This window comes from Loxodonta africana, chromosome 21, assembly GCF_030014295.1.
Source record: "Loxodonta africana isolate mLoxAfr1 chromosome 21, mLoxAfr1.hap2, whole genome shotgun sequence".
NCBI classification, from domain to species: domain Eukaryota; kingdom Metazoa; phylum Chordata; class Mammalia; order Proboscidea; family Elephantidae; genus Loxodonta; species Loxodonta africana.
This window is the reverse complement of record NC_087362.1, coordinates 43,049,942-43,067,230: the sequence shown is the minus strand read 5'-3', so window position 1 is coordinate 43,067,230 and position 17,289 is coordinate 43,049,942. Positions and strand designations below refer to the sequence as shown.

The following is a 17,289-nucleotide window of genomic DNA, read 5'->3' as shown; positions in this document are numbered from 1 at the left end:
ACAGCTACCAATAAACATATACCTACTATGACCGGAAACCCTGGTGGTGTAGTGATTAAGAGCTATGGCTGCTAACCAAAAGGTCAGCAGTTTGAATCTGCCAGACGCTCCTTGGAAACTCAATGGGGCAGTTCTACTCTGTCCTGTAGGGTCGCTATGAGTCGGAATCAACTTGACGGCAGTGGGTTTGGTTTTGGTTTGGTTACCCTATGCCCCAGGCCTTCCACTCCTTTGAATTTAACTAAAAGAATCTAAAGCTCTGCCATTAGGGGTCCTTCTTCTCAGATGGGGGTTGGGGAAAGGGTGCCACCTTGGGGTCCCATGGGTAGGGCGGGAAAGGCTGTGCTGGGTGCGGGGCTGTGGGGTCCTGTTCCCAGCAGGAGTGAGGGCACCTGGCAGGCAGGGACCTCCCTCCCACAACTCCAGCTGCACTTGTTCCCAAAAGCCTCAGTAACCTGGGGAAAGAGGGAGCATGCAGTGGGCAGGGTAGGGCCAGCTGTTGGCTCCCACAGCCAGACCATGGGTTGGCTCAGGCCAGGCCCAAGGCTGCTGGGGTGTGGTCCCCTCCCCAGCAGCCCCATGCCCTCACCCACTCACCATCTCCTCCCTCAACACATGCCCCAGCAGCTCCACGGCAGAAAAGCACCACAGTGGCAGGGAAGATCAGCCTCACCCCAAAATTTCTCCTTCCCTAGCTCCCCAATTGTTGGAAGAGTCCCATTCCCCATGCTGTTGCCCAGGCCCGAAATCACATCTCCCTCCCCCACTAGTCCACCCAGTTCACCTCCTGAGTGATGGCAGGCACCTCCATGGCCTCAGTCTTGCCCCAGGATGCCGACTGCTCAACTCCAGGGGCCCATTTGCACTGGTGCCAAGGTGCAGGGGCACGATTCAGTGTGAACGGGCAGGACTGACTTGCTCCTCTAAGCAACTCTGCATACAGCCCAATGACCACTGAATGTTCAACTAAGCCTTCACTGAGCCTCCTTGGTCATCCCCAAGGCAGGTGGAGCATCCTGGCTCCTGGTCGCACATGCCTTCACCCATGACTCTGTGCCAGGCCACAAGGTACAGCCCTGGTCCCCACACCTGTCCCCTGACCATACAGCCCAGAAACTTTTGGACAACTAACAGACTGACTAAATTATTGGTCCAAGGTCTCCCAGACCATGAGGGACTAGGCTGGGACTCAAACCCAGGGCTTCTAGCTTCCCTGCCCAGGCCTACCCATGGCCCACAGGACCTCTCAAGAGACAGGACCTCTCAAGAGACAGGGCCTGGAGGTGAAAGCCCAAGTGTCCCAATTCCTTCCCCTTGGCTGTGGGTCGAGGGCCACCTTGTTCAGCTCCGCCCTTACCTTTGGCACTGGCACCAAGCTCAGCCCACCTACAGCTGCTGCAATCCCAAACCCTGATGCCACCTCTGCTCTGGCACATCCTGCCGCCTGGGCACACTCCCAGAAAAAGCATTATCACCCCCAAGGCCTCCAGATGGCAGCCTGGCACCCAGGGTATATTGGGGAATGCCCAGGCAGGTGCCCCACAGTTCCCCAATGGCAGCACCATGACCTTCCTCTGGCTCCTCTCCTGCTGTGCCCTCCTGGGCACTGCCTTCAGTGAGTGCCGGGACCCAGGCACAGGCCGGATGGCTGTCCCCCTTTAACTCCAGTCCTAGCCCCAGTAATGGGTAGCCGGGTCCCTGTTTCCAGGTCAGGTATGGAGGGTGGTGTGACCTGTCCCTGAGCCACTCTCCTGCTCAGAGCCTCATGGCCCATCTCTACAGTGGGGACAATGGGAGGACTGAACCAGGCCACAGGGCTCCTGCATAGTCTCTGATGTGGCCTCAGACCCTGGCAGCTAGGGACTCCACTCCCCTTTCCCGGGGAGAAGGGGGACATTCCTGGGGCTGCCCTGAGGCCTCGCACCCTGTGCCGGGGTGACAAATCTAGACGGACGGAAAATTCTCTGTACACTTGGTGGGTCCCAAACAGGCTCAGATGGCGAGCATGAGGACAGTGGAGGCTTGGCCCCAACAGCCCTTTTAAACCCCTGCTCATTGAGCGCTTCCACGTGCCAGGAGCAGAGCCAGTGCTAACTCCTGCTGAATGCTTACACTGACTCTGTGAGATCCACAACTTACGATCCCCATTTTGCTGATGGGGAAACTGAGACTCAGAGAGGTTTTGCTAGGCAGAGATGGGCCCAGATTCAAACCCCTAGAGCCCAGCCCTCAGCTGTTGCTTTGGCCGCACGGCCCACCTCACACTCAACCTGTTCTGCTTGGCTGGGCTGAGGTGCGGGCCGAGTCTGGTTCCTCTGCGTCCCAGGGCCCGGCACGGGACTCAGGTGCTGCCCCCAGTGGATTCCAGGGCTGGGGTGGGTGAGGCAGGGCAGGGTTCTCAGAGGTGGGGTGGGAGCCAGAGGTGGGGCTCTGGGTCCCAGAGGCTGGGGTGGTGGGACCTGGGTGGGTGGGGCCCAGAGTCAATCTTGGCCTGACCCTTCATCCCCTGCCCCCACCCCTAGGCTGTGGGCTCCTCGCCATCCACCCCGTGCTCACTGGCCTCTCCTGAATTGTTAATGGGGAAGATGCTGTTCCCGGGTCCTGGCCGTTGCAGGTGTCTTACAAGTGAGGACACGACTCCCAATCCTGGGACAGTGGGCAGAAGAAGGAGAAGGGAGGGTGACAAGGAGAGGGCACCACCCTGGAGTGGGAGCTAGGGGGCCTGCAGCCAGTTCTGACCCTTCCCATCTCCCTCCCCAGCTCAGAACTGGCTTCCACTTCTGTGGGGGCTCTCTCATCATTGAGGGCTGGGTGGTCACCGTCACCCACAGTGGGGTCGGGTGTGGTCTAAGTCTATAGGGCAGCCTTGGGGTGGGAGGGAGGACTCTCAGCACTGAGGATGAGTCCTTTGACTTGTTCAAGCCTTAGTTCCCTTATCTGGAAATGTGTAGAAAACCCTAGTCCTGCCCATCTCCCAGGGTTGCTGGGAAGTAAAAATGTGGCAGGTTGCACGTGCAGTTGGCTGAGGCTGCATATGTTGGTGTTTTGAGCTCCCACCTCTGTGATCAGTACTGCACACTGTGTACACACACAGGCTCACCCATATGGGAACATGAGCCCACACACACACACTCACACATGCCTATACACGTGCACTTATTTGCACGCACACTTGCACTCCCACATGTATGCACACTATACCCTCGGCACGCCCCCCACCTTGTGGCAGGAACCCCCCCCCCCTTTGGCCCTCTGCAGAACCTCCTACCTGGTTGTAGGTGGACAGTTTGACCAGGGCTCAGATGTCAAGGCCATCCGGGTGCTGAAGATTGCCAAGATATGCTGACCACGGGAGTCCAGTGTAACCCCAAGCAGGGGAGGGCTCCAGGGAGTGTGCCATCCAGGGTGAGCTGGGCTGGACCAGGAAGCTGGAAACCTCCCTCACTCGGGCCCTTCCAGATCACCCCAATACCCTCAATGAGACAAAGAAGCAAAGCAGAAAGCAGGGCGAACAAGGTTTCCACGTGAAAGAAGGTGTGTCTGCCCCTTGGCCCGATCCTCCCAGGGCCACAGAAGGAGCTGCCAAATTTGACAGGCCAATATTCAGAGGAAATTAAAGACAATGAGGGGAAGCCATGTGCCTCTACTCGAGCCTCTGGCCCTACCTACAGCAGCTTCCTCCCCAGCTCCCACTGCACCTGCACACCCAGACCCAGTCTTCAGGAACCCCAAGTTCAGCATGTTCACCATCAACTACAACATCACCCTATTGAAGCTAGCCACACCCGCCCATTTCTCCCAGACTGTGTCCTCTGTGTGCCTGCCCAGCAAGGGCGATGACTTCCCTGCTGGCTCCCTCTGGGCCACCACAGGCTGGGGCCTGACCAAGAACACCAGTGTGTGAGCGGCTGGCCCAAGCGGGCAAGTGGGAGGTGCTGGCCATTAGGCAGGGTGGAGCTGCAGGCACTGACACCACCCTGTCCTTCCAGACACCAACATCCCAGAGCCCTGCAGCAAGTGGCCCTGCACTCCTTCTCTCCCAAGCCCAGTGGTGGGTTCAGGCAAAAGCCCAGGCCAGATTCTTGTGTAGAAGAGAGGAAACAGAAGAAGCAGGAGGGCCCTCTCCAAGGCCTGCCTCTCTCCCTGGGTGTGCTTGCCCAAGTAGTCAGGGAAGCAGGGCTCCTGAGGGACCCAGGACCTCAGCAGAGGGGCATCAGAGGAAGGTCTTTGGTCCCAGAACCACCATGTTGAAAAAGTCCATGACACTGTCGTCTAAAGTGAATGGCATCTGGAGTTGTGCAGTGTACAGCCGGTGGACATAAGGCCTAGTCATCCCCAGAAGGGCTAAGGGGGCCCTTCCTCCTCCACTGGTGGCCCCATGGCCAGCCCCAACCAAGCTCTCCTTCCTATTAGTCAAATCAGCTTTACTGAGACTCTATTATGGACCCTGGAGTCCCTGGGTGATGCAAACCATTAATGCACTCAGCTGCTAACTGAAAGACTGGCGGTTTGAACTCATCCAGAGGTGTCCTGGAAGAAAGGCCTGGCGATCTACTTCCAAAAAATCAGTCACTGAAAACACTATGGAGCTTCTCTGCACAGGAACCCTGGGTCCAAAGGACCTACTCTGCTTTCTTGGTGTAACAAGTCTCCTACTCTCTGCTTGATTCCCTTTCCTTTTATCTCTTGTAAGATAAAAAGTGGTACAGGCCACACCCCAGGGAAACTCCCTTTACATTGACCTGAGCAATGTGTTACATCCCACCCTAATTCTCTTCAACATAATCCAATCTTGCCTCATTAACCACAGGCAGAGATTAGGATTTACAGCACAGAAGAAAATTATATCAATCACAAAATGGAGAACAACGACACAATACTGGGAACCATGGCCTAACCAAGTTGACATATTTTGGGGGAACACAATTCAATCCATGACATCATCCTTGGGTTCCTCCTCTTTGGCACCAGCTTCGCTAAGTGCTGAGCTCAGGCAAGGCTGGCAGGCAGGCCTGGCAGTCCTAGGTCATACCTCACCCATCACCTGACCCCAATGCCCGGGAAGAGGGAAGTCCCAGGCCTCAGGTGGTTGCACCTTTGCAGGGGCACCAGCTTCCTGCTTGTGGGTAGATCCTCCATCTCCCCTTCACTCTCACAATTGCCCCCTTCATGCATACCCCAACCCTTGGCTGCTCCTACCTAGCCTCCCTGGTTCTGGAGCGCCCTCCAGGCCTCAGCTTCTACATCAGGTTTACACACCCATGACCTGTGAGAAACCACCACCTGGAGGTTCCAGGAGCACCTAAAACTCAACTAGACATATGTGGGTCCCCTCCTTGTCTCTGTCTACTCCATCCACTCTGACACTTATCCAAGAAGCCAGGAACTCATTCTGGCTCCTTCACCCTCTAAATCTGCCACCAAGTCCTGTGGATGCTGCCTCACAAATATCTCACCTTTCTCCTCAGCCCCAGGCCCTCCACCACTGTGGCTTGGTCAGCCTCCCAGGTTTGTGCCCTCCACGTGGGGCAACACCATCACCTCAGTTGGCTCCTGCCACAAACTCAGAGGCATGAGAGCACCAAGAACCTCAAAGAGCAGGGGACCCCAGCCCCTATGTCCAGGGATCCTGAGCTTAACCACTCAGGGATCAGCACTTGGGGCGCTACCCACTGCGAGTGCCTGGGCCTGGCCTCCCAGCTCTGGGACACGAGGTCCAGACCTTGATAACAGGTACCCTCAGCCCCAAGCACCCCCGCCCCCACCACAGGGCCCCTGAGAGTGGCTGCTGAGCAGGGCAGTGGCTGAGTGCCCTGGAAGAGTCAAAGCTCTGGGCACTGCAGAGGCCTGGAAATGTCGGGCTCCAGCCCTGCCCTCTTGGGATACCATCAACCAACCAGCCACCCTGTCTCTGCCCCCAGTCTGCAGGGTCCCCACCATCCATTCTGAGCTGAGTGGCTTGTCCAGGATTGTCAGTGGGGAGGATGGTGTCCCTGCCTCCTATCCCTGGCAGGTATCCCTGCAGGTGAGAAGGCTGAGGAAGGGTAGGGGGAGGGAGACCTACAGCAGAGGTGGAGCAGGAGAGGGGCAAGGGCAAGGCCAACTCTCCCCACACTCCCCTCTCACAGACCAGCTCTGGCTTCCACTTCTGCAGGGGCTCCCTCATCAGTGAGGAATGGGTGGTCACTGCTGCCCACTGCCGGGTCGGTGAGGCTGGGACTCAGGCAGTTGGGGCCCCTGGGCTGTCAGAGAATGACCCTCACCCACTCCCAACCTCAACCAGAACCCTAGGCCACCAAGACCCCAGTTTGGGGAACACTGGTCTAGTTCTGTGCCCTCATTAAACAGATGGGAAAACTGAGACCTAGAGTGAGAAAGGTATACTCCAAGGTCATCATGAGATTCTGTGGCCCAGCTGGGGCCCATCCTATCTGACACTCTTCCCGAACCCCTCTGAAGAGGCAGTCCTGAGCCTGAGCACCTTTGCCACCTCCTCTCTCTCCAGGAGGAGCCACCAGGTGGTGGTCAGAGCGTCTGACTGCAGCTGCAAGCAGGAGGCCATCCAGTTGCTGAGATTGCTGAGGTACAGCTGGGCAGGTATGGAGGTGGGTGGGCTGTGGCCAGGGCTCCTGGGGGCTCGGGGGGCTAGGAAGGCAGGGAGTGTAGTCACAGGAGCCCCCGGCCCCGAGGGCTCAGGTGTGCCCCACACCTGCCCTCTCTGCCTCCAGTGCTCATGAGCGCCTCTCCCACAATTCTTTCTCTACCCCTAATAATAAAGCCCCTTTTAAAATATGGGAGCTTGTTTTTATTATAAAATAATTCACGCTCATTGTAGAGAAATGTGAACAAACATCGCTAACATGTCAAAATGTCATGTGTCATGTTCCCATCAGCCTTTGTTCCCCGCCCCCAGATTCTCTGTCCAGCCCTATCAGACCCCAGCCTCCCCTTTTATTCCCATGTTCTCCAGCCCACCCCACAGGTGTTTGAACACGCTCTGTGGGGTCAGCGGACAGTCTACAATGACATCACCCTGCTGGCCGTGCTCGCCTGCCTCTCTGAGACCCTGTCCCCGTTTGCCTGCCCAGCGCCAGCGGCAACTTCCCCGTGGGCTCCCTCTGCACCGTTACACGCTGCGGCAAGACCAGGCAGAACAGTGAGGGTCCCCTATGGGGGCTTTTTAGGAGTATGAGGCTCAATTGTGGGTTTTTTTGGTCTAAATTCCGGGCACACTTATAAAGCATTCCAGCTCTTTATGTAAAATTCTCAATTAAAAATATATCAAACATGAATGAAAACAAAGTACAGCAGTGATACACTTGGACAGTGACCTTGTGAAGAAACACCGGGATATAGTAAGCACGGCCCTCACTGACCTGCAATGAGCTGGGCAGCGGCGCCGCGTTTCCAGCCCGGACTCGGCTCCAGACTTGAGCAAAGCGTGTGTGTCAAGTCTTGGCCGGGAGTCAAATATCAGGCCCAGTTTGAGGCTCCGGGAGTCCGGCCTGATTTTCCTCCCCCGGAACCCCAGGGCCCTCTGACCCGGCCTCGGCCCACCCCGGCTGGCCCTTCATTCTCTCCAACGGGACACAGGCACCCAGGCCTGTGGGGGGGCGCCTCCTGCCGCTCACCATAGCGGCAGGTCTCTGGCCCGTCTCGGGTCACAGGAAATACACACCCTGCCCCGGAAGAGAATACAGGGCCTTCCGCCTACCTCCATCATGGCAGCTGCTGCTAAGGCTGAGCCGAGCCTCGGCAGGGTTTGCTTTAATAACTTTGCTTAAGCAAAGTTACCCACTCCCTGGTGTGGAACGTGAAAGGAACTACGCCCCACAGAACCTTCTTAAGGAAATCTAGGGAAGGCGCAGAGCGCGGATTCCCATTATCTTCCGCAAGGGCAGGGCGGGCGTCTCCAGGGGCCCTGATCCACCTCCACCGGGGTGGGCTGGGCGGGATGACTGGCCCTTACTCCATCCCTTGTCCCTCCAGCCAACAAGACCCCCGAGAAACCGCAGCAGTCAACCCTGCCCTTCCTGTCCAACTTGGACTGCAAGAAGTACTGCGGCAGCAAGATCACGGACATAATGGACTATGCCGGGGCCAGCGGCGTCTCCTGCATGGTAGAGCCACCTCACGCCACCCTGCCCAACCTCACTGCTCCAGCCCCTGGTGGGCCGGCGAAGCACATAACCCCTTCCCTGGACGCCAGGGCCCCCCACTCCTTTCTGCCCCGGGCCCCAGCAGAAGCCGAGGCTAACGGTAATAAATGCCCCAGATTAAGGGAGGGTTCCCTTGGACATTTCATCCACATACTAGTCCCGTGAGCTGGGGTCTTCAGTCCGTTTTACACACTGATCAGGTTGAGGGGTCAGCCCCCACCCAGCTCCCTCCAGGAGTAGATGCCAGAAGGATGGAGCCTGGACCCTGGCAGGCATCATGTCCCGGGGCAGTGGCCAGTGTCACTCTTTCTCACCAGGTGTGTACACCTGCATCACCAAGCTTATGCCCTGGGTGTGGGAGGTTCTGGAGGCCAAACGAGCCCACCTGCCCCTACCCTCCACATCTGTGTAAACCCAAATAAAACCCCAGAAACTACTTGGTTCTTCACTTCTGTGTCCTCACTGGGGTGGGCTGGGAGCTGGGGGGTGATGTGCCTAAGGGGCTGGGAGAGCTGCCTTCACTGGAGTCCCCTCTGTGGAATTTAGAGATAAGAGGGCTGACAGACTACCCAGCCCACCCCCATTATTTGTACAGGTATGAAAACTGAGGCCCGGAGTCACATATAGCATGGTCAGCTGAGAGTAGCATCTCCTGATTCCCTGTAGCCCCCAACCCCCACCACACTCCTGTGCCCAGCCTCTCATCAGAGAATCCTGAGCCCAGACCCAGAGGGCAGGGACAAGGCAAGCCTGGAGGGGCCGTGGGGACTCAGCCCTGGCAGCAAAGCAGAGCCTGAGGCTATACCTCCACTGGGCCTGCTCTCCACACAAAGCAGGGCAGGTGCACAAACCCCAGCCTGCCTGGACACCACAGGGAGGGCACACTGACCCAGAGCAATGGTCCCCTCGGGGTGCCCTCCCTCTGACTTCGAAGCCAAGTCCCTGTGTAATTGAAACTAAAACACTTTCAAAGTGCTGCAGGTGAAATGATGAACTTCTAAGAAAAAAGTTCTTGATGGGCCACTCACCACTGATCCCTGTAAACCACCTTTCCTGCACACGGGCCCTCTCTCACGCCTCAGAGGCTGCTTTCCATTTTTTTTTTAATTTTATTTAAATGTCGACTATTAGTCAAATGATTGGAAAATCAATAATGAAAAATAGTTCTTTAGGGTTTTCTCCTGGTGCAGAGAAGGAACACACACACCAAGCTGCATTTTCCCTGTTAGGGAACATGACACGGGGGACTAGGGTCATCCCAGGGGTCACATGAGGCCCCGTGGGCTGAGGGACCTGCTACACCCCTGGCCTGGCCCTGTGTTTGCAGCCACCTGGGCCCTCCCCATCAGGGCAGCGGCACTCAGGGAAGACCACCAGCCCCGTTCCTGGGCTTAGCTCCTCTGAGTAGGCACCGTCCCACATCCTGCCCCGTCATAAATATGTACACATCCCTGGGCAGTCTGGGGCACTGGGCCTAAGCAGAGCTGGAACTGCCTGTTCCCAGTCTGTGGCACAGTGACTCATGACGACTGGGGTAGCCTGGACCGTTGCTGCCCTTCCCCTGCCACCATCCGGTCATCTGCTTTCAGGCAGCTGCCAACTGGCCCAGGACCCGGCGAAACTGTTGGGTGCTGTGGCCTAGCTCCTTGACCCTGTCCACCATGTCCTGGGCGGCAGCAGGTGACGGGTACTGCAGGGCAGCGGCCTTGGTGGTAGCCACGATGCCACGTAGGAGGTCACACAGCAGGTTGCTATAGTGGGTCACCTGGCTACGCACGTCAGCCGCCTTGGCCTGCCGCGAGAGTGTGTCCCCAATGAACACTAGCTTGTGGGCACTGAGAATGACGAACTTGCTGTGTGCCACAAAGATCTTGGGCGGCTGGTTGGTGGCCACGGCGGTAAAGAAGGCGTCGACTGCGTTGGTCAGTGTGGTCAGGTTTGCCTCACACTGTTCCAGGTAGAAGAGCAGCAGCTGCCGGTCGGAGGGCCCCAGGCTGCCTGTCCGCCCTGGGACCAGGGGCTGGGTAGGTGTCCAGTTGGCCAGGTCGTGGTCAATGGGCCGCGATACTTCTTGCTCCAGTCGCTCAAACTGCTTCAGCTGGGGCAGCACAGGAAAGCAGGAGTAAGGTTAGGCTCTCAGAAAGGAGCATAAAAGCTACACCTAGAGAGTGTTTCCCCTGGACAAACAGGTAGTAATATTCAGTCAGTGGGGCTGTGGTGAAATAAGCAATCCCCTGTGCTACTGGTGGGAACATCAACTGTTCTTAGCCCTTTAGAGGCTCTTTTCTTAATTAACTTTTCACCAGTCTTAAAAGATGACATACTGTATGACTCCATTTATATAACATTCTCAAAACGACAAAATTAGACATTCAGATCAAATTTAGTGGTTGCTAGGAGTTAACTTGTACCATCAGTTGCTACTGAGTTGATTCTGACTCATGGTTACCCCATGTGTGTTAGAGTAGAACTGTGCTCCAAAGGGTTTTCAATGGCTGATTTTGGGGGGATGTAGGTTGCCAGGCCTTTCTTCTGAGGCACCTCTGGCTGGGCTTGAACCTCCAACTTTCAGGTAGCAGCAAAGCGCGTTAACCACTTGCACCTCCCAGGGAATAGATGTTAATTTCCTGGTTCTGATATTGTACCTAAGGTGTAGCCAATGTGGGGGACTGGGTGAAGGGTACACAGGACATCCCTGAACAATCTTTACAATTTCCTGTGAATCTATAAATATTCCAAAATGAAAAGTTAAAAAAAAAAAAACCTCCAAAAGTAACTTAAAAGTAATACATCATAAAAAAGATTCATATATACCAAAGCAGAAAAAAGACAGAAATCACTTGTAACCTCATGCACCTGGAAATAACATCTGTTAAAATTCTAGTAAATTATCTTTTACAGCTACATACTAAAGTATTCGCAGATGAAATGATAGTGTCTTAATTTGCTTCAAAATGACAAGGGGGGTGGTTAGATGAAACAGGATTGGCTACTGTGCTGATAATGACTGAAGCTGGATGAGAGGTAACTGGGGGGTTATTTCACTACTTACTCCTACTTTATAAATGTATGAAAATTTCCATAATCAAAGTTTCAAACAAAGGGAAAAATAAGGCATGCAGTGTTCATAAATATTCAGAAAATAAAAACTCAGACACAAAAAAATTTGATGAACATTCTTCAAGACATTTTCTTTGAGTATGAGCACTCCCATTTCTTTTTTACTTAGAAAAATGAAAACACACTATACCTTTTCCTCACTTATCAGCTATATCTTTATTCAACATTTTGCATTATGACAATAGTAAAAAAATCTACTATCCAACTGTTTTGCACATTAATGACACGTCTTGGCAGTAATGAATGCCGAGGTGCAAAACAAGAGTAACACTCGTGTGATGGTTAAGGTTATGTATCAACTTGCTTGAGTCATGATTCTCAGAGGATTGGCAGTTATGTTAATGATGCAGTTATCTTCCATTTTCACATAATATTGATTTCACGTAACAACCTGGTCTTTGGAACCTAACTGTTGATAAGTGAGGAGAGGGTATATGTGTATTTTGTAGCCTACTTTTATTACCTAACAACGTATCATTAATTTTTTTCATGTCAGTGACTATCTATAAAAGCATTTGGTAAAAGGAAAAATTTCCACAAACAGCAGCCTAGGAGAACCTAGGGGAATGCTGTACTCTCAACAGAGCTGGTTCGAACCAGGCGCGTGAGTGACAGTGACCAGCCATGCCTAGACCTAGGTAGGGAAGGACTCATTCAGGTTTACCAAAGGTGCAAGTTTTCAGCCCTTATTTAGCCAAACCATGGTCCCTGTGGTCCCCAACTAACACTTAAAACCTCTTGACTTTTCCACTTGGACAACCACTGCTCCATTCTCTTGTCCAGTTAACAGAATACACTCAAAGAAAAAAAAACCCAACTCTGGTGGGTCTATTTTCTTTGATATTCTTAACAGCTACACAATATTCTACTGTACAAATGTTTGTAAATTTACTCAAACAATATAATCAAACATTTAAGAGGTGCTTTCAGATTTTCACTGATTTAAGTCCGTTTCTCAAACAATTAAGATTTTTAGTACATAGTATATATTTTTAAATTACTAACATATATTTCTTTACTGAGGGTTTTGTATGTGCCAGGCACTTTCTAAGCATTTTACACTCTTCATTTATTCATCAACCCTATGAGATGGTCAACCACACTGCCTGCTTCACAGCTGGGAAGATAACAGCTTGGAGCATGCTTCTTCTCCTAGGCTCAGGGCGGGCAGGGGCTCCCACCTCTTCTGATGTCCTTCTACATGCCAGGGGGAAGGTGGGTAAGGGAAACTATATGGGTGGCTTCTGCGTTTACTTCGTGCTATTCTACATTCCAGTTTTATTATCTCCATAATCAGAATAAAACTCCGTTGGTATTTGGAGAAAATTCTACATAAGCAGATCAACGCAGGATTATCCTTGATAATAAGGAAAAATGAGTACAATGTAAACACACCACAACGGATGTTGAAAACCAAACTCATTGCCATCGAGTCGATTCTGACTCATGGCAACCGTATAGGACAGAGTAGAACTGCCCCACTGAGTTTCCAAGGAGTGCCTGGTGGATTTGAACTGCTGACCTTTTTAGTTAGCAGCGGTAGCACTATGCCACCAGGGTTTGTTTCCCAGTGGATGTTAGATGGCCTTTAAAAACAATTTATGAAGCATGTTTAATGCCATGGAAAGCTACTTGAGATAACAGCAGAGTGTACCTGTTCACAAAGTAGCAACTCAAACTCTTGGAGAGATGCCCACACAGAAGGACCAGGGGCGGAACTCATCCTTTTGTACACTTTTCTATATACTCTAAAAGGTCTATAATGATTCTTGATAATAACTGAAAATAAACCAAACAAAAAGACAGAGAAGGCCCATGAGGTGAGGCATAGCTAGCTGAGGGTGTGGGGCCCTGATGGCCAGGCTCGGCTGTAGAGGTAGAGTCTGCGGGCAACTGTGTTCCCACTGACTGGTGAGGAGAATGGCTGGGAGAACTGGTGGGCCTGAGGGTTTCCCTGGCTGGGCCAGTGCCTCACCTGCTGCAGTTCCAGCTGGCCTTTCCCCTGCCGCATGATGCTGTCCTTCTCCAGCAGCTCCTTCTGTGTCTTCTCAAACTCTTCCTTCCCCTGGGGGAGAGACAAGCACTGGCTGAGGCAGATCCTCCCCTTCAGAACCAGAAACCAGGCCAGGTGGGAGCAGTGAGACCAAGTGGCCACCAGGTAGCGCTACATGCACATGCCAGCCACCAGGCCCGGGTTAAAGCAGGGCATCCAAGCAGAGGATGCACACTCCACATGGCCTTGGCCAGTCCTACACACCCAGAGTCATATTCAACCCCCCTGCCCTCGGGCCACGAGGCCTGGCTGTCCGGGCCTGCCTGGTCTCAGCCTGGGCTCTTCACCAGGACTTTCATTCACATGGCTGGTGCCGTCTCTGAGCCCAACCCACCTTCCCATCACCCATGCCAGAAATGACTCTTCCCCCAAATGAAATGGGACCACTATGCCTGGTCACCAGAGCACTCCAGCCTCAGAAGATGCTCAGAAGATGGTCCCAGCAGGCACTGCAGGACCAAGATGAGGGGAGTGGAGGGACTGGCCTTCCTGCGTCCCTTCTGGCCTGGCAGGTCACAGTGAGAGGAGGGTGCTGAACTCGCCAGTCCCAACCAGTGCCTGAGTCTACTGTGTGTGCAAGAGGAGAACACCAGGGTCCTCAAGATAGAGATGGCAAAGCCAGAGCCCAGAGAGGGGCAGGGAGCAGCTTCCCAAGGGACCAGGTGGGCACCCACCTGTAGGTGGACGTAGTCATAATCCTCCATCCAGCCCCCCTCGCTGTTCTCATACTGCCCATCTGGCGAGTCCTGGGAGGTAAACTTGGGGGGTGAGGGCAGAGGCCGTGACTGGATGCTGCAGGCCTTGTCGGCAGGGTTGGGATGCAGGGGGCCGCCCCCCTCAGGCCCCGGAGCAGGGGCCTTGGTCCTTCTGAAGAGCAGTGAGGCATTGCCATGCAAGAAGGAGGCTAGCTGCTTGGCGTCCTCAGGTACAGCCCGTGAGCAGGCCACCAAGCGGTCTAGGTCCTCAGAAGTGGCCCCCGAGCCTCCCCGGCCACTGTCGAGGGCCTGGCCATGTGCCACCAGTGTCTGGTGCACATCCTCCATCTTCTGCAGCTGCCGACTGAGCTTGGCGTGCAGGGTACGGTCGGAAGTATGGGCAGCATTGCCGATGGCGCTGCGGGCGAACTCTAGCAGCTCATGTACGGCCCCTTGGACAGCGGCCGCAGCAGCTCGCAGGTCTTGCATGGGGGGCTCCTGAGGCTCGGAGGTGCTGCGCCAGCCCCCACCCCCACCTGTGCTGCCCACCAGGTCCAGGAGGTGGGCCACAGTGGCACTCACACCCTGTTGCAGTCGAGCCAGAGCCTCCACGGCGACCTCCAGCTCCAGTGGCTCACGGCCCGGCACCGCTGTCTCCAGGGAGGACACGGACTGGCTGCTTCGCGTGCTGCCCGTGCTTGAGGCTGATAGGCGCTTGGCGTCAGCTGGGGCCTCGCGCTCAGTTGAGGGGGGTACTGCGTACACACCATCGTCGGCCGTACTGCTGTCGGCCACCTCAGGTGGAAGTACCCGCTCACGGGGCACGTCGTAGAGGGTGCCAGGGCCAGGCCGCCGCAGGCCAGGAGGCACATCGTAGAGGTCAGGAGCAGGAGGGGGCACGTCGTACACATCCTCGGCCGGCGGCGGGTCAGGAGGGGGTGCAGCAAGAACCAGTGGGTGGCGGGCTGGGTCAAAGGGTTTGGCCTTGGCGAAGGCGGGGGGCACGTCATACGTTTCCTCACGCAGCAGTGCACCGTCAGGCATGTCCTTGCTCACCGATGGAGGAACATCATACACCTAGGGGACCAAGCAGTGGTCACGGCTCCATGCCCATCTGCCCACCCCGGAGCCTGGGGGAAGGACCCAGCCACACAGACAGAGGCACAGCCCAGTGCACAAACTCATCATGGTTCCTATCCACAACAGATAAGGGCCAGATGACCTGGGGTCAAGATTCTGACTCCACTGTTATGAGCTGTGTAATCTAAGGCAAGTGACTTGACCTCTCTGTGCCTATTTGCTCTTTTATAAAATAATGACCAACTCCCTCACAAATGTGTTGCCAGGATTAAATAAACTAACTCACGTAACTGGGCAACTGTAAGCACTCAGTGAGAGTTTAGCTGTATCTTCAGCACCACAACCATCACCATTACCACCACCATCATCATCACCATCACCATCTTCACCACCACCATCATCACCACTACCACCATGACTGTTTTGATCATCACCACCATCGTCACTGTTGGAACTTCAACTTTGGCAGGTACTTAACTGAGCTATTTCTGTGTGTTACATTACATCCCGGGTGACCTTGCCCCACTTTGCCCAGGACAGTCCTGGTTTGTGTCAGTTGCCCCCACATAATTATTAGTCATGCCCCTTCCACTCCATATCATCCTCATTTGTATTATAAATACTGTGGTCACCTTCCTGAACCTTCTCAAGAACCTGCTGAAGAAGGTCCTATAATGGCCCATTTTAAAGATGAAAAAACTGAGGCTCAGAAGTGAGGGCAGAGCAAGTAAAAGCAGAGGCAGGGTCTGGAGTCAGGTTTCTTTATGGCCCAGCCCTGCACAGACATCAGTCCCCAGTCCTGTGCCCCAGTCACACCTGGAAACATGCACACATCCCCCGGGGCTCAGAGCCTGGAGGAGGAGGGGTGCCCGGCGGCCAACTGCTCACCATGTGGTGGCTGGGCGGTAGCAGGCCCTTCTCCACGCTGGGGGGCACGTCATACACATCCAGCGATGGGTCCCGGCCATTGGGGCCCTTGACAGCCATCGGGGGTGTGTCATACACCTGGAGACAGAAAAGGTGCAGTGATACAGGTGCCAGGGCTGTGAGGGTGGGATGAGGAGAGTGAAACCCCACAGTACCCACCCCAAGACCCTGGGCTGTGGAAGCTGGTTCACCAGCTCTGGCCGGCTGTTGTGTACCTCCTCATCCCGAATACCTACCTCCTGGCTATACTGGCTGGGAAGCAGTCCTCGCACAGGTGGCACGTCATAGATGTCCTGGGGCCCTGGGGCCAGCAAGTGGCGCGGTATGTCATACTCATCCTGCTCTGGCTGGGAGGCCTCGTACACATAGCCCTGCCCCACGCGGGTGGGTACCACCACCTGGGGGAGCAGACAGCCAACCATCACTGCCTGCCCTTGAATGGCCCCCAGGACCACATGTGGAGCCTCAGGGAGACCCCGACCCCCTCTGAGATGGGAGAGGCACACAAAGGTGGCAGGGAGGGGTTCTCTAAGCTGGGTAGTGAGGACGGGTCGACAGAGGAAGGTGGAATGTCAGCTGACAGAAGGGAGGACTGGCAGGGCGCAAGGTTGAGGCCTTGGCTCCAGCAGCTCCCTCTTAGGAAGTCCTGCCGACAAGGCACAACCTGACCACAGGACCCAGCAGCCACCTCTGCACTCTGGGGACAGACAGAGGTTCAGGTGCCACACTGGATCCTGAGGAGCATGCCCTGTTCCTGGAGGTAGCTGAAGGAGATCTCAACAGTCAGGGTGGTGGCTGGCTGAGCAGCAAGTATCTCACCCCCATACCCATACAGGGGTTGCTGAACAGGACAGGATGCATCCCAAGGACCCCCACACCTTTGGGCCAGTCACTGGACAGATGGGGGACGGGTGTGGGGTATTGCAACTATAAGATCCCTGTTCCCCATCCCTGCACCTACAAAGCCATATTGTGGCAGGCCAACCATGGATCACCCAGAAAGATAAGGTAAGGCCACCTCCCTCCCCTCCTGTCCCCCTCCCCTCCCTGGGTGTTCTTACCCTGGCCTGAGGTCCCGGGCCAAGGGCTTCAGTGGTGAAGCCCTGGAGCTGCGCAGCAGGTGTAAATGTGGTTGGTGGTGCCCGCTCTGGGGTACTCACAGCCCCACTGAGGTTGATAGAGCCCCACCCTGGACGATGCTGCCCCTCACAGTGGCACCCAAACTGGAAGTGATGCGGGCATGCTTGGCGGCCCC

General features: G+C 55.0%; 1 protein-coding gene across 2 annotated transcripts in view; it reads right to left on the bottom strand.

Moving 5' to 3' along the window:
• Window positions 1-5,766: 5,766 nt before the first annotated feature.
• The window catches only part of BCAR1 (BCAR1 scaffold protein, Cas family member), a 42,802-nt gene continuing 31,279 nt past the window's right edge, over window positions 5,767-17,289 (bottom strand). For both annotated transcript variants that reach the window (XM_010596835.3, XM_064273772.1), the window contains exons 3-7: window positions 16,271-16,432; window positions 15,996-16,112; window positions 14,007-15,104; window positions 13,255-13,344; window positions 5,767-10,257 (exon numbers count right to left, since the gene is read on the bottom strand). In XM_010596835.3, the coding sequence (XP_010595137.2) occupies window positions 9,745-10,257; window positions 13,255-13,344; window positions 14,007-15,104; window positions 15,996-16,112; window positions 16,271-16,432 (1,980 nt within the window). In that variant the 3' untranslated portion in view covers window positions 5,767-9,744. The remainder of the gene's footprint in view (window positions 10,258-13,254; window positions 13,345-14,006; window positions 15,105-15,995; window positions 16,113-16,270; window positions 16,433-17,289) is intronic.